A 14,697-nucleotide genomic window follows, 5' to 3' on the forward strand; every position below is an offset into this window, starting at 1 on the left:
TATGACCCCCCCCCGCCCCCCGCGGTGGCTGCTGGCGCCTTGCGGGCTCCTTGCGGGCAGCAGCCGCTCCTCGCGGTCCGTAAGCGAACGGGGGGGGCAGGCAGAGACGGGGGTCGCACGGCTCCGGCTGCCGGAGCGCCTTCGCCGCGGGCTCGGGGAGAGGCTGCGGGCGCTCCCGCGGGTGCGCGGTTGCGGTGTCCCGCCGACCCGGCGCTCACCCACCCCCCCTCCCGCCCGGCTCCCCACAGTAGCGGCGGCGGGCGCGCCAATTCCAGGAGCCCCTGGCCCGCGGCCGCGCCCTGGCTGCTCCCGGAAAGGGCTGCGATTGGCCGGCGCCCTCCCCGTATGCAAAGCAGCCGGGGGAATGACATTCCTCCGCACTCCGCCCGCCGCAGCCGACTCGCTCCCGGCCACCTCCATTCATCCCGCCGGCGGCGGCGGGCGCGGGGCGCCGGGCGGGCGGCGCGGACCCCGGGCGGCGAAGCAGGGACCGAAGCGGCGGGGCCCGACAGCCAGGGAGCCTGGAAGCTCGCCTTCCCCGCGGCTCACGCCAGGACCTCTCCGCTGTGGAAATGCGCTTCCTCTGAGCTGGGCTGGAGACTGTCACTTCTGGCAACTTTTTTTGGGGGGGGGGAGGTTTATCTTCCCCGGTTCTTCCTGTCTCTCTCCTTAGGGATCCGCGGCTCCTTCACCCCCGACCTATTTTACGGAAGGAAAGCTTTCACTCGTTCAAAAAAGTAGTGGCTTATTATTATTTTTATATATATATAAATTGGGGTTTTATTTTTAAATTGCTGGTGGTTGGCTGCTTTTGGTTTGCAGTGTGTGCGTGGGGGCTCCCCGCAGTGTCCATCCCGCGGGCTGGAGGCGGCCGAGGGAAAAAGAGATGTTTCCGAAAGCAGGCTTCCACCTGCTGCGGTTAAAATATTGTTAGGCAGCCGGTTCCTGTGGCCGAATTAGAGGAAGACTGCCTCAGATACCGAAAAAAAAAAAAAAAAAAAAAAAAAAAGAGAATTGGCAATGACTGCCGAAGTTGTTGCAGACTGTTGGTTTGACTGCTGAGGAAGACGTGAGTGAGAGAGAGAGAGCGCTGTTGCACACACAAAACCACAGAGAGAACCCACAATTTAACCAACATCCCCAAACCCAAGTTTTCAGCTGTGGACCTTTTAGCCTTCAGAGCTTGCGATCGGCTGCGAACTTTCTTTAATCTGATGGAAGATGTTATACCAAAGACAAGTACAGACATAGAGACTTAAAGCCTGAATACCTTGCACTGAGCTCTTCCTTTTTTTTATTTTTGCGGGAGGATGGTTGATAGGTCGTGACACGAGTAGTCTTTGAGCAATGCGAACCAAACTACTGAAGCTGATTTTCAAGGCTGCTTAAAAAAAAAAACCTTGCCGAGAACATTAATGGATTCCTGTTGTGTTTAAATTCTCTACAGATTATATTGTAAATATTTTATGAAGGACAGTATATGTGCGTGTGCGTGCGTGTGTGTACATGAATATATATATGCAGTTGTAGCCAGCTGACCTTTGATCAGAAAGCCTAGCTCGCGTACTGCCTTCTCTGAAGACTGACTCTGAATTTCGCTCTCTTAAAGAGCGATTTTTTTTTTTTTTCCTGCGGAAGACGCTGAGGCATTTTGCTTTCTCTTGGGACTGCAAAGAAATCACCTGGAAGAAACCGATAGGCAACTGACTCTCTGGGAAGCCCAGGCTTTGCATGTCTTTCTGACCTCGTCGTGCCTAATTTTTTCCACGGTGCTTGGAAGTTTGGAAGGAGCTTTTCCTCCTCCGGTAACTTTTTGCAGCCTAGATGCACAGGCACCGCGGTAAAGCCCCGCACGGACTACCCTTTCGCTTATCGGATTAACGTGATCTATTCCGCAGCTCCGGGAAGCCAAGAGTTAAGTCTCGGCGTGCTCGCTATCTCAGCCGCCTTCAGCAAAAAATTAACTTTGGGGACTGGCGTAGAAACAAGTTTCCCCCGGGTCCTCTGCCTGTATCCGTTTATGTTGGTCCCCAGAGAGCAGGTCGCCGAAGAGTTACTCTCGTTTCGCTGTTTTGTAAAAACCCTGTGGAGGTCTTTCACTCAAAAGGCTTGTTGTGATGCGTATCCCCGTAGATACCAGCACCAGCCGCCGCTTCACGCCGCCCTCCACCACGCTGAGCCCGGGGAAGATGAGCGAGCCGCTGCCGCTGCCCGGCGCCGAGCACAGCGGCGCTCTGCCGGGGAAGCTGCGCAGCGCCGACCGCAGCATGGTGGAGGTCCTGGCCGACCACCCCGGGGAGCTGGTGCGCACCGACAGCCCCAACTTCCTCTGCTCCGTGCTGCCCACCCACTGGCGCTGCAACAAGACGCTGCCCATCGCCTTCAAGGTACGTCTGACGGCCACTGGAAAGCACGCTGCTGGGGGGCAGGGGCGGCAGGAGGGGAGGGAGGGCAGGGCAGGTTGCACATCCCGCGGTTAGGGGGGGTGAGGATCCCCGGGATGGGATCCGCACCGGGACCCGGCGGGGAGGATGCATCGGGGCCAGCGATGGGGCGCAGCCGACCCCGAGCCTCTTTCCATCCTTTCTTCTTTCTAGCCTTCCTTCCTTCCATACTTTCTTCCTTCCTGCTATCCTTCCTTCCTTTCTTCCGCAGAATCATAGAATAGTTTGGGTTGGAAGGGACCGTAAAGATCATCCAGTTCCAACCCCCCTGCCATGGGCAGGGACACCTCCCACCAGACCAGGCTGTCCAAGGCCCCATCCAACCTGGCCTTGAACACCTCCAGGGATGGAGCATCCACGGCTTCCCTGGGCAACCTGTGGCAGAGCCTCACCGCTCTCATAGTGAAGAAATCCTTCCTTCTATCCTTCCCTCCTTCCCTCCTTCTATCCTTCCCTCCTTCTATCCTTCCCTCCTTCTATCCTTCCCTCCTTCTATCCTTCCCTCCTTCCACCCTTCCCCTTCCATCCTTCCTTCCTTCCATCCTTCCTTCCATTCTTTCCTTCCCTCCATCCGTCCTTCCTCGGCCGCTGCCACTCGCGACAGCGTGGGAAAGCGCTGGGGCGAGCGGGCGCGGCGGGGCTGGCGGCCGTGCTCCGGGCAGCTGCGGCTGGGGCAGGCGTTGCGCTGGGCAGGCTCCCTCCAGCCCCTGCCTCCCTCTTCGGCCCATTCATAACTCTGGTAATGAGGGGAGGCTCTGCTCAGGAGGTGGGGAACAAAAGAAGAGAAAAAAAAGAAAAGGTAAAAAAAATGTCCAGACCCGAAAAGTTTGGCTGCCCCGGGGACCAGATGCCGGAGCAGCCTGTGGCAGAGGGATGCCGGCATCCCGGCTCCCCCCGGCAGCCGCCCACAGCGAGTCCCTCCTCAGGCTCTTCGGAAAAAATCACATCTTTCCTTTTTTTTCGTGTGCTGTTTCTTATAAAAGTAAATATCGGGGCCTACGCTGGGCAGCCTCTGCAGCCGCTTGGACTTGTCCCGTTTCCCTGCAAAAAGCTGCGTTTTCATCTTTTACTCGGCCTTGCTTCCCCAGGTTCAAGTAAAATTCGACCCTGCCTTGGTTGCCCTCCTTTCTTAACTTGGTCTATCTCTAACTTCTTGACTGCGCTGGCTTTCTTGTTTCTGATTAGATAAGCTTCCGAAGAGGGAAAGGAAAAGAAAGGTAGTTTTTCTCGTTATCCTTTTCGGGAGCCGCAGAGACATGTAGCTTCCTAGGAGCCCCGGGGTTAGACTTAGGATAGGGATTTGTAAAGTTCATGCTTTGTTTTGCGGTCACACCGACCGCCTCAGTACAACTTTTTTTGAAGGCGACCAGCCCCGAGTCTTTCCTATGGCTTTTTGAAGGAGGAGGTATGGGAGAGAAGGGAACCAGCTCGGCTCCTAGAACTTCGGGAAATCCTGCTGAGGAGGCGCTTTAGGGAAAAGTTTTAAATCTCAGCCTTCTTGTTTTTCGCAAGTCTTGGGGAAAGGGAGGAACGAATCACCAGCGTCAGATCCTAAATTCACGCATTTAGATTAATTATTACACTGTCACCCACGCAGCAGGCAGCTGCTGCTAATTACTCGGGAAGCTCGCCTCCTGGAAGGCAGTTCGGCGGTAGAACAGGCGTGAAAACCCGAAGCCCCCAGCCGTGGCCGGGTTTTTTCCCTGAGGTCCCATGCGGCCGGGGGGCACCGCCGTGTCACGCGTGGCCGTGCCCGGTCACCTCCCAGCGGGGAGCGAGGCGGGCTTGGGGGGACACGATGCGGCTCTTCCTTCTCCTGCCGGGGCAGCGGGAGCCAGCAGTGACAGGGATCCCGCTCCCACTCGCCTTCCCGGGCAAGGGGTGCTTCTGGATGCAGGCGGCTGCCCTGGGGATGCGAAAATAAACCCCGGGGGGGGAGCCGGTTTCGAGGGATATCCAGTGCCGCCCTCATTCCTCGTTTCCCTCTCTCCTTTGCAGCTAGTGCAAACCTCCGTTTTAACTAACAAGCCCGCTCCCAACTTCTGCAAACAGAGTAAAGGGTCAGGTTCTCCAAACAGAGGAAAGCGAGCGTTTGTAACACGGAGGGAGTTCAAACTAGAAATACGCAAGCACGGGGAAAAAAAAAGCAAAACCAAACAAACCAAACAACCAGGAGAGGGTTTCCTTATAAACTCCTGAAACCCCCGTGCTGGGAGGCACCTGTTTGCCCAAACGCCGGTCTGCTCCTCATCCCCCCAAAACCGCTCCCAACGTAGACCACTGAGAAATTAGTCCTGAAATAGTCTACCACATATAAAACAATCTCATTGGTTTTATACTAAATATTGGATATTCGAAAAGGCGCTTTTAAAAGTCGTGTTTTTTAAGATCTCTTGGAATGGGAACTAGAGAAATTGAGTGCAGATTTGTGTTGACAATTTGCATCTGACAAAAAAAACGGCGCTGGGTTTTGTCAAGTGTTTGCTAATGACCACTGCATCAATAAAAAGAAAGAGACGTGGAGTTTTCTCTTCACATTTCCTTATAAAAATTCATTCATAATATTTGAAATTTAGGATTAGGACATTATTTCAAACCAAAATGATCATTCTCACGTGCTACTTTTTTTAAAAAAATAAAGAATGATTCCGAGAAACTCAGAAAATAGTGCATAATAACTCTTGTAAGGTGCCTTATAGACCCATTGTCCAAATGCTGTTAAGAAAGGATCTAAATCTTAATTTTACTGGCTAATTTGGTTTGATTGATGCGGCAGAAGTAGGTTATTTAGACACCTAACACTGCTGCAACTCTGATACTCTCCTGACTTCTCTGGAAATACAGATTTTTAAGAGCTAAAGACTACAACAAAATACTAAATAACTCCAGTCAGCAAGTCCCAATTTATCTGTTTACCCTGTTTTCTGATGTAAATGTTTGTTTTCCTGTTTCTATTATCTCTGCTTTTTAACTCGAGTTTCTTTTCTGAGCTGTGCAGTTTTTATACTTGTTTCTAATATTTTCTTCATGTGTCTTATTGCTGAGGTTGTCTTCAATGTAATTTGAAAACAGTCCTGTAAGAGGCAACTAACACTGGATTCACAAACGTTTTTTCATCCCTTAAAATGCTAGCATATATTTCCTTAAACGAAGATGCAAAACCATCTGCATCAGAGGGACCTGAGGGTAATGTCTTGATTTTCCTCTTTCCCTTTCTTATGCCTTTAATATATGTGCATGCATTAAGGTTTTACAGTAACTTTTTAAGAACGGGGTGAGACCGTTGGGTTCACAGTTGCTGGTCTTCTGAGCCAACATGCTTTATTACACAACACTGTGCGAGGAGAAAACACTAGCTTCAACATTTCAAGCAGGGACTTATTTATGCCAAGATCAGGGAAATTTGAAAAGCGCAATGCTGAGCATAGCACAGGCCACAGAAATGCATTACGGCACACAGAGGAGAACAAAAAACCAAGAGCCTGGGCTGCAGAGAAATGGTAAAGAGGAAGTTGAAGTAGATAACGTAAAGAGGGAATTTTGACACAGTGGTTTTAACTTTGCATGTGGAAGTGAAAATAAGGGTTATGGGTCACAAATGGAAGAGCACTGAAGTGAGAAACACAGCCTCCTATAGAAGGAAAGGCTGTGTTATACCTGAGACTGGAGAGCTCTCTCATATTATCGGAGGTAGCTGGGGAATAAGCGTCAGAGGTGGAGCAAGTGAAAGTGCAGCTGATCCTTTTTGCAAGGAAAAAGTCTGATTAGAAACTAAAAGAAATAAGACTGGATTGTGAAAAGTTTCAGTCAATTATAACTCCTTGGACATAAGCTAGAAAACACTAAGAGGAAGGAAAAATATTGAGCTGCAACTCAGAAGACATGATGCAGGACTACTTCCTCTTAGAATGTGTAAAAGAGGAAATATAAACTAGCTAGGTTTTTTTTTTCTCCATTTTCTTTTTTTTTGGTAGTAGTATTGAGGTCACTACTGTGGGCTTAATAAGGGGACAGCAATGGAATCAAAAAAAGGTGTGATAGGGGACTAATTCAAGGTCTTGATTTTGCCCAAGTAATTCAAGAGGCACACCAGACATCCATTTGATTGTGGCAGGGTGAAATTGTCTTGAGAATTCAGTCCCAATCAAGAAGATAAGGTAAAATTAATTTTTTCATCATTTACTAAGCATGAACGTTGTAGGTACAAGTCAGAAAATTTAAGTTTAGAAATCTATGTATCTCTCAGTACATCACATCAAAAATTCGGCAAATACTGTGTTCCTAAGTATTTGTTTGCTGGATGAAGGAGCTACAGTGCAAACATTTTGGACGAGGTGAAAGCTTTTGTCTGAGTGACTGCAGATTTCATTAGTTTAGACCGTGATTTCCATCCATCAGGTTGCGGGTGAGGTCTTAAGGCAATGATTTGCTTTCATGCTTCTAAAGGAAAAAAAAAAATAAATTGTTCAGTAAGTTGTGATTAAAAATTCTATTGAGGCCTGCTTTTTCCATGGATTTACTGAACAGAGCGGTGGGAAGAAAAGATAGGGAACAGGTGCAGCTCTGGGCACTCTGACTCTCTGTGTCCATGAGATGATTGACTTGGTTTTGTTTTCTCTTGAATTTTGTTTTTCTGTCATTGTGCTGACTCTGCAGTAACTTAGAAGTAGTGCTACTGATGTAAATCAGAACAGAATTGGTTCCTGCTACTTGAATTTATTTATTGACAATTACAGAAGTATATTTTGGAATGCTTTTTTTTTCATGTATTCTTCATACCACTGTACAATTTTGCTGTGTATTTCAGAGGTGCATCAATGTAAAAGCTTTTACGTAACTCTGCAAACTAGGGATGGAAGCGATTCCTGTTTTCCCCATACAGCTTCTTAGTCTCCAAAGATTTTTGCTGTTGCTGCTTCCTCCTATTTTATCATGCTACTTATTGATCTTCTGCACCTCAAATTAAATGTTGCACAAGCAAACTGAGACTTCTGCTCCTTGATCTCACAGGTGGTGGCCTTGGGAGACGTGCCCGATGGGACACTGGTAACGGTGATGGCTGGAAATGATGAAAACTACTCTGCAGAACTCCGAAACGCCACAGCTGCTATGAAAAACCAAGTAGCAAGATTCAACGACCTCCGATTTGTGGGGAGAAGTGGAAGAGGTATGTGTTTTTTCTCAAGTACACTTTGGTCAAGTTCATTAGTTATGTCAAGTTCTGGTTACATGGGGGGAAATTGAAGACGGCATCTATTGAGTTTTCTGCAGTGGGGAATGCTGCAAGATCTGGAGTAGGCTAATTCAAAATTAGATATTCTAATTAATGCAGAATTAGCTATTTATTTTTCCTTGTTTTATTGTAGCCCATCCTCCATCTTCCTTTAGTTTTTAAACAGTAAAATCTCATGCTAGAAAAAAAAAAATCACATAAACAGCAAGTCACTTTTCTGGAAGCCGCCCCATCAAAATTAGAACAGCACAATGTTACTCATGTTTATATTTAAATAGCGTATTCTCAATTTTAAATGAGAATTTTTAGCTTGTGTAAAGACTGATGACCATCTTGGGGCTTCCAGGCACTTTTTGCAAAAACTCATTCTGTAACAGAGTCAGCCTAAAATTACAAGTAATTCCTGCACAGATTTAAACATTTTCTGGATTCATCACAACCTGCTGAAGGGACAAGGTACTTTTTCTGATCATTCTTTCACTGAAATAACTGTAGAATGATATGCAGTAGTCCTGTTATTTAATGTGTTCCTGCAAGGTGGATAGGATAGACCATAAAACAGATGAGTTTAATATCCGTATCTCTGTGATAACCAGTAATTACTAGTATGTAAATAAAAAAGGCTTTATGAGCGTAAATAACAAATAAGCATCAAAGCTGACTTAGACTAGAACTATGTAAAAATGTTGTTAGGAAGCTGCAAATAGTATTTGACACACGTGGCTCTCATCGCACATGAGTGGGCAGGTGTACAAAGCGTGATCGAAAGGCCTGTAAAATCAACAGAAGGACCCTTTGCAACTTCACTCTTTGGCTCCAGTCCATAGTCTTAAACCCCATAAATTCTAAGCAATCATGTTTACCTTTCTATTACAAGATTATTTTAAGCGCTCTTCTTGCATTACTGCCCTTGTTGCTGTGAGTGGATTCCCTTTGCATGGGCTGGGGGGGTTCAGCCAAACCCATGGAAGAGAAGCTGGTGAACTGTTGCTCAGAGAAAGTTTGGAGAAAAGATCAGCCTCTCCTTTTTAAGGTCAAGAGTGAAAAATGTTGCATCTTCTGTGTGACTTCATATGATATTTACTTATGTATTTTTCTTCTGTTTCATTCCTAGTTCCAAACACCCTGGTGTTATTTAGGGACAATTCAATGCTTTAACACTAAATCTCTCTGAACCTCACTGAGTACTTGGGGCTCATTAACCTCTACTCATCATTTTCCTTCCCTCTCTATGTGAGCATCTGAGCCATCTCCTGATGTGTGGCTGCATACGTGGCTCTTATGAACATGAACAGAGTTATGAGTGTGCTTCAGGAGAGTTACAAAGGTGACCCACTTCTGCTCTCTCGCTCTCAAAATGTTTTATTCCAAATGGGAGATGGATCAGGCTTCAGACAGAGGAAGTTATTCTGATTATACACCACAGCCTTTATTTGCCTTTGAAGTGAAATGCATCTGTAGGTATTCTTCCAATATAAATACAGTCAGCAATTGTGGAAGAGTATGTCCCTATTGAAACATAAGTGCAAGCAGTAAATACTTTTTAAGAATAAAATACGAGCCTGAACCCTCTGTATCCTGCAGCATTTTTATCTGAGGATACAGAGGGAAATGTCTTTTAAATTGTGCTATTTGGGCTGTCTTAAAAATGCACTTGGTGGAAAACACCCGTAGCTGAGAACGTAGCTTCGTAATGCTAGCAAAGAATAATAATAGGGTAATGCTGAGAAAATTATATCCATTTACTGAAAACATGAGAGATGCTGTAATGTCTAAAAGTATCAGTCATTAAACATGTTCATTTGTTATATTAAAGGTTCCACCTTTTCAGTAAATGGAATTTGCATTATGATTCAGAGATGACTGTTTAGACGATTCAAATGAATAGCTGGCAAAGTGGCGGAGAAGCTAATAAAAACAAACCTGTAGTTCTGTTCCTGGCCATGGTAGCAAAGCTAGAAATCATAACAGTGAACTGTGTGAGTTTCAAGGTCAAAATCCAGCAGCTGAGAGAGAACAGTCCCTATTCATACAGTAAAGCTTGGCAGGGAGCATGGCTGAGCCCCTTACCATAAGCGGTTGCTAGTAGCCATCACTTGTGCACAGACATACACCTCGTGTGCCGTATGACATTCAGGTGCTTGGGATCCTTTAAGCGATGGAGTGATTTGGTAATGCTGCATGCTATTAGTCAGTTTTCGAGGTTGAGTCTCATCACCTCCCCTGGCTGCCCATCTTTGGAGCAAGTGACTAATGTATGCTTTTGTTTACTCCTTGAACAGAGGTTTGTTTTCCAAAGGTGGGGATTGTTTGCATTTGGCACGGGATTTCTGAGGTGCTGTTCTTTTGAGTTTGTATAAAGCTTAAAGCATAAGGTAGCTGCTTCAAAGGGCATTGCTTCCTTTGATACTTTGCTGGAGGAAAATTAACTAAAACTTTGTTTGCTGTGTAATATTTGAGTTTGAATAAGTTCAGTTCCCACCAGTGATAATGTGATGCCAGGAGTATTATGTGAAAAGTGATTGAAAGTTCATGTCGGTTATGGTCAGGGTGGACGCTCTTTGTGTACCTCAGGTGATTTAAAATTCCTGCTGTAGAATGGCTTCAACCGGTGACAGTTCGCTGTGCATTTGCTATCGCTCAGGTGTAACCATCCCCATTAAAAACCTTGCTGAACCGACAGCAAGCCACCACTCTTTCCCTTGTAAGAAAGCAGGTAATTATAATTCTTGGCAATTCTAGTAAATAATTTATATTTCCTTCTGTGGGCTTTAAATAAAATCTAGAAAGAAAATCTAGCAGCTATTTTAAAGGGAAGACCGTTGTCCACATTTTCATCTCGGTGAATAAGTAGCTCTGTGCTGACTGTGAGAGTGTTACAGTGATTCCCCTCATTTGGGGGTCTGGTCCTGCCTGTCTCCAGGTCAGAGCAGACGCACCAACCAAATATTGGCCAAAGCTTAAAGAACTGAACTGCATTTCAGCATTTGTTTCAAAGCTCATAGCCAGTTATTGAGGATTACAAAAAAAAAAAAAAAATCGCTTTATTTTGTTGACACTCAGAGTGGGAACGGAGAATACTGCAGGTTGCCTGAAATATCGAGACATTGCATTAAAGCATTTTGGCTCACATTCCCAAATAAAACAGATTTACATTGGAACTGGCTGGGCTCCAGAGTTACTATTCCTCACCCTAGTTTGAGAATGCTACTGGGAAAACCTGCCCGTCTGCCTTGTAAGCCCGAGTAAGTAATTTCTGAAAGAAAAATGTAGTTTAAAACTTCAGCAAATGTCAGCCTCCCTTGTCTGATTACCTGGTTAAAAAAAAATTAATCTTTATTTTTCTTCCTTCATTCACAAACACTTCAAATTTCAAAATGCTACTTCTGCAAAGTACCCTGTTTTCTTAATGCATAATGAACCGGTTTAGGTTACTATGATGAAATACATCTGATGCAAAAAGCCTGACACCATAGAAGTTCATTGGATAAAATTAAAAATAAATAGTTATTTTGGAGAGGGAAAACTTTGTGGCTCAGTAAGCATTACATATTTTCCTCATGGAATCATTAATGCCAGTAACTATCTTCTTTGTAGAACGTAATATTAAAAAAAAAAAAAACACAACAAAACCCAAACAAATAAACATGTTTTCCAGATGAAAATAATTATTAATAGGTTATCATAATAGTAGCTAGTGGGGAAGTGCCTTGGCTTGCTGCAGAAGTTCTCAATATAAAGCTGAGAGATGGAGCTTCATGACAGCTTTCCAGCAAGGCTCTTTTTTTAAAACACCATCTTGGAAAGAACTGAAAATTAAGCCTATGTATATATTTCCTACTAGCTATCTGGAATGAATAAGTTTTGCAGTAGTTTTCAGTTTCTACAGAGCCTCCTTTTCCAGTACTCCTTTTCCACAGGTGTAGCTGGTGGGAGAACATGAGAGAGAGATTACCAAACATAATCAGAAGTTTCTGCCATCAGGAGTCTTCCTTCTGGATATAATTTTGGGGAAGAAAAATCAGTGTAAGCTGGAATGTCGAAAATACTTAAAACCCAGAAGTTACTGGCCTGGATTCTGTGTGCAATTATTTTTATTCCTCTTCCAAAGTCAGAATTTTGCCCTTTCTCTGAAGCTTCAACTTGTGTTTGCATTATTTGAGTGCTTTGTTAAAATTTGTTTTATTTTTTATTTAAACACATTCAAAATTATAAAAGTATGTGCAAAACAGAGGAGGACGCTATTCAACAGGATCATAAAATCAGCGTTAGGCAGCCGACTGGGTCCCAGTCCAAGCCATTGGAATGCTTCAGAGGACACAGTATCAGATACTGGAGTAACAATAAACTGTCCTTGCCAGACAGGACAAAAATAGAAAAAAATCCAACAGCAATCAAAACTGAAAAAAAGAGTCGGTTGATGGAGTTTAAAAACAACTGATTATCTATACTTTAGATTCAGAGGGATGCAGTTAGCAGGATGGCAAACGGGAGGGCAGTTTGGCCATAGAGAAACGGGCAGCTCCTTTGAGCCATGCTGCAGCCCGGCTGTTGTGCCAGGGTGGCCAAGGCTGGCACGGCCCTTGAGGTAGGAAAGCTAGGCATCTGCAGTGCTTGGTCACCCAGGGCTGCTGCTGCCAGTCCTGCCACCCACAGGCAGCGGCCAAAGGAATGGGCCACACTGCTGCTCCTCACCCTGTGTGTGTGTTATAGGCTTGATGTTTAACACAGGACTCTTCTACCACCAGGCTGATCTGAATGGTGAATTTTTGCCTAAAAGACAGAGGCCAGAAGCAATAATTTTATTTTTAAGTGACTTAGGGTTGCTTAGTTGCGTCAGTTATTTTAATTGAGATTGATGTGTAAGCTGAGTAGCTGCAGAAGAATTCAGCATCCTGATTCCCCACACTGTTACGGAGGAGCTGATACCTATTGCAAGCCTGGGTCAGCATTAGATTGATCAACAAACCCAGCCCTTTCAAGACGGTGTCTGCCTTGGTGCTGGCCTTTGGCAGGGACGTAGTGGCAGGAAGAGGGGAGGGGAGAAGACTTTCTCATTACGCCAGTGCTGCCCGAGTCGTCTTCAGCACACATTGGCTACGTGCAGCCCAGTTTGCATGAATCGCTGATTGTGTAAGAAAGTATACGTATGATGCAGCTCTGTGCAGGGGTTTGTCTCAAAACATATCATGTGGTCTTTGAGGCTGAGCATGACCGCAGCTGGCTTTGCCAGCTCCCAAACACTCTCTGCTGGGTTACTTAAAATTTCATCTATGCGAAAAAACTCTCGATCAGAAAGCGTCAACAGGAGAAAAATAATGGGAGAGTGATTTGGAGAACTTCCTGTCTCCGGGAGCATTACTGCTGTAAACAGTGGCTATGCCAAGTACTGAACCACTGCCCTTAGTCCAATAACAATAAATCTATTTTTTGGTTCTGCAGCGCTCTGCTTGTACGCTTTTGAAACTCAGGCTAATGATGAGGATGAGACAGACGCTATCCTCTGAGCACTTTTTTTTTTTCTCACCATGATAAAAGGAGTTGGGCTTACCAGGATAATGCTTGGGGAAAATAAAGTACCTCTCTAGATGACGAGGTTATACAGTTTCAAGAGATCTGTTTGCCCGTCAGCTTTTTTTTTTTTTAACCTTGTTTTTATTTTGCATTTTATTTTAGTGTGCCTTCCTTAAGAGGCTGCTTGAGGTCTGGTAAAGAAATATTTATTTTTGTGCGTACCTATATACCTGTGTTACAACTCAAATAACAGCTGGTATTTTGTAAGCAAAATAAAATCATTCTGAGCGATGACTCTGGCTTCGGGGCTGGCTAGTGAACTTCAAATGACTATCCTCTGGCACGCAGTTCTTGTCAGCGCACTCAGGATTACTGAAAATGAGGATACTGCAAATCAGTGGCTTACAATTGCTGTCAGGAGAGTCTTTTCCAGCATAGTCATGTGCTTAAACCCTCATCAGTCTGAATCAGTCTCTGTTCCCTTCCAAAAACCCTTTTGGGGCAGCAAAGATATAAATATTTTTTTCTATTACCTTAAGGCTGTGTGACTCTACACCTCTTTTGCTCCCATCTTATTTCTCCCCTAGTTTTCCCATTATAGTATTTAAATACCATTCTCTCAGCCTCTCCAAACTGACCTTATTCCCTTCATCTCTGTCCTGCATCAGTCTTTGTCTCTCGTTGTCCCTCCTCTGTTGATGCTCTTCCTGTCTGTCTCCCTTGAAAGCTGCTGTCTTTCATCACAGACTGGGATTCCTGTGTGACCCTTTATCACAGGAGCAGGTTTTGGCCTCAAAATGTGATGATAGGAACTATCCTTAATTCCTTTCACTCTCTCCTACCGTTCCCTTCGAGCTCAGGGAGCTGCCTGCTGTGCAATGCAGGGAGGAAGGCAGTGAGGAAGGATAGGGAGAAGGTTCTGGAGGCCAAGGAGAGACGCAGGAAGGAGGGAAGCAGTTGGTTTGAAGGCATGATGCTATAAGAGCTCTTCAGCAGGGCTGTGCTTGCAGCAGTGTGTACGCACATCAGTTCCCTGAAGTTTAGGGAGGAACTGAAGGAAAGGCTTTGGCAAGGCCACAAAGTTTCCATAGGCTAGACTTTAAGTACCACAACTGTAACAAAGCTGCATCCATATCTGGGGCCACAGAGCTTGCTCTGTGTTTGAAGGTTGTCTCTGGTGGAACTTGGCAGATTCCAAGTTTGTAATGGCAGTGTTATCTCCCCCATCTCTGACTGCACGGATATCCATTGAGTGACCCAGACCTCTTCTGAGCTCTGAAATCAATGCACATTGCATTAGTGTAATGACAGCATGGAGGAGTCCTTCGTCTAAGAAAATAAATTCAGAGTAAACAGTCCCAGTGCACACTCCCACGCTTAGCTGGCTACTGAAGAAGTGACTTGTCAGATTGTCTTCTGGCGTCCTCCTGCTTCAGGCCACTGCAGGAGGAAGTCCCTCACTTGCTAAAATGGCCCTGATGATCATAAACGTGCTCCTTGCCTTTC

General features: G+C 45.5%; 1 protein-coding gene across 6 annotated transcripts in view; it reads left to right on the top strand.

Annotated features, from left to right (window-relative positions):
- RUNX1 (RUNX family transcription factor 1) overlaps window positions 1-14,697 on the top strand; it is a 177,912-nt gene that overhangs the window by 96,317 nt on the left and 66,898 nt on the right. For 5 of the 6 annotated variants that reach the window (XM_054086245.1, XM_054086229.1, XM_009567108.2 and 2 more), the window contains 2 exons: window positions 2,134-2,387; window positions 7,455-7,611. In XM_054086245.1, the coding sequence (XP_053942220.1) occupies window positions 2,134-2,387; window positions 7,455-7,611 (411 nt within the window). Of the gene's footprint in view, window positions 1-989; window positions 2,388-7,454; window positions 7,612-14,697 lie in introns of those variants that run through there. The other variant, XM_009567109.2, reaches the window with a different exon arrangement.

The sequence above is a fragment of the Cuculus canorus genome, chromosome 1 (genome assembly GCF_017976375.1).
Source record: "Cuculus canorus isolate bCucCan1 chromosome 1, bCucCan1.pri, whole genome shotgun sequence".
NCBI lineage: Eukaryota > Metazoa > Chordata > Aves > Cuculiformes > Cuculidae > Cuculus > Cuculus canorus.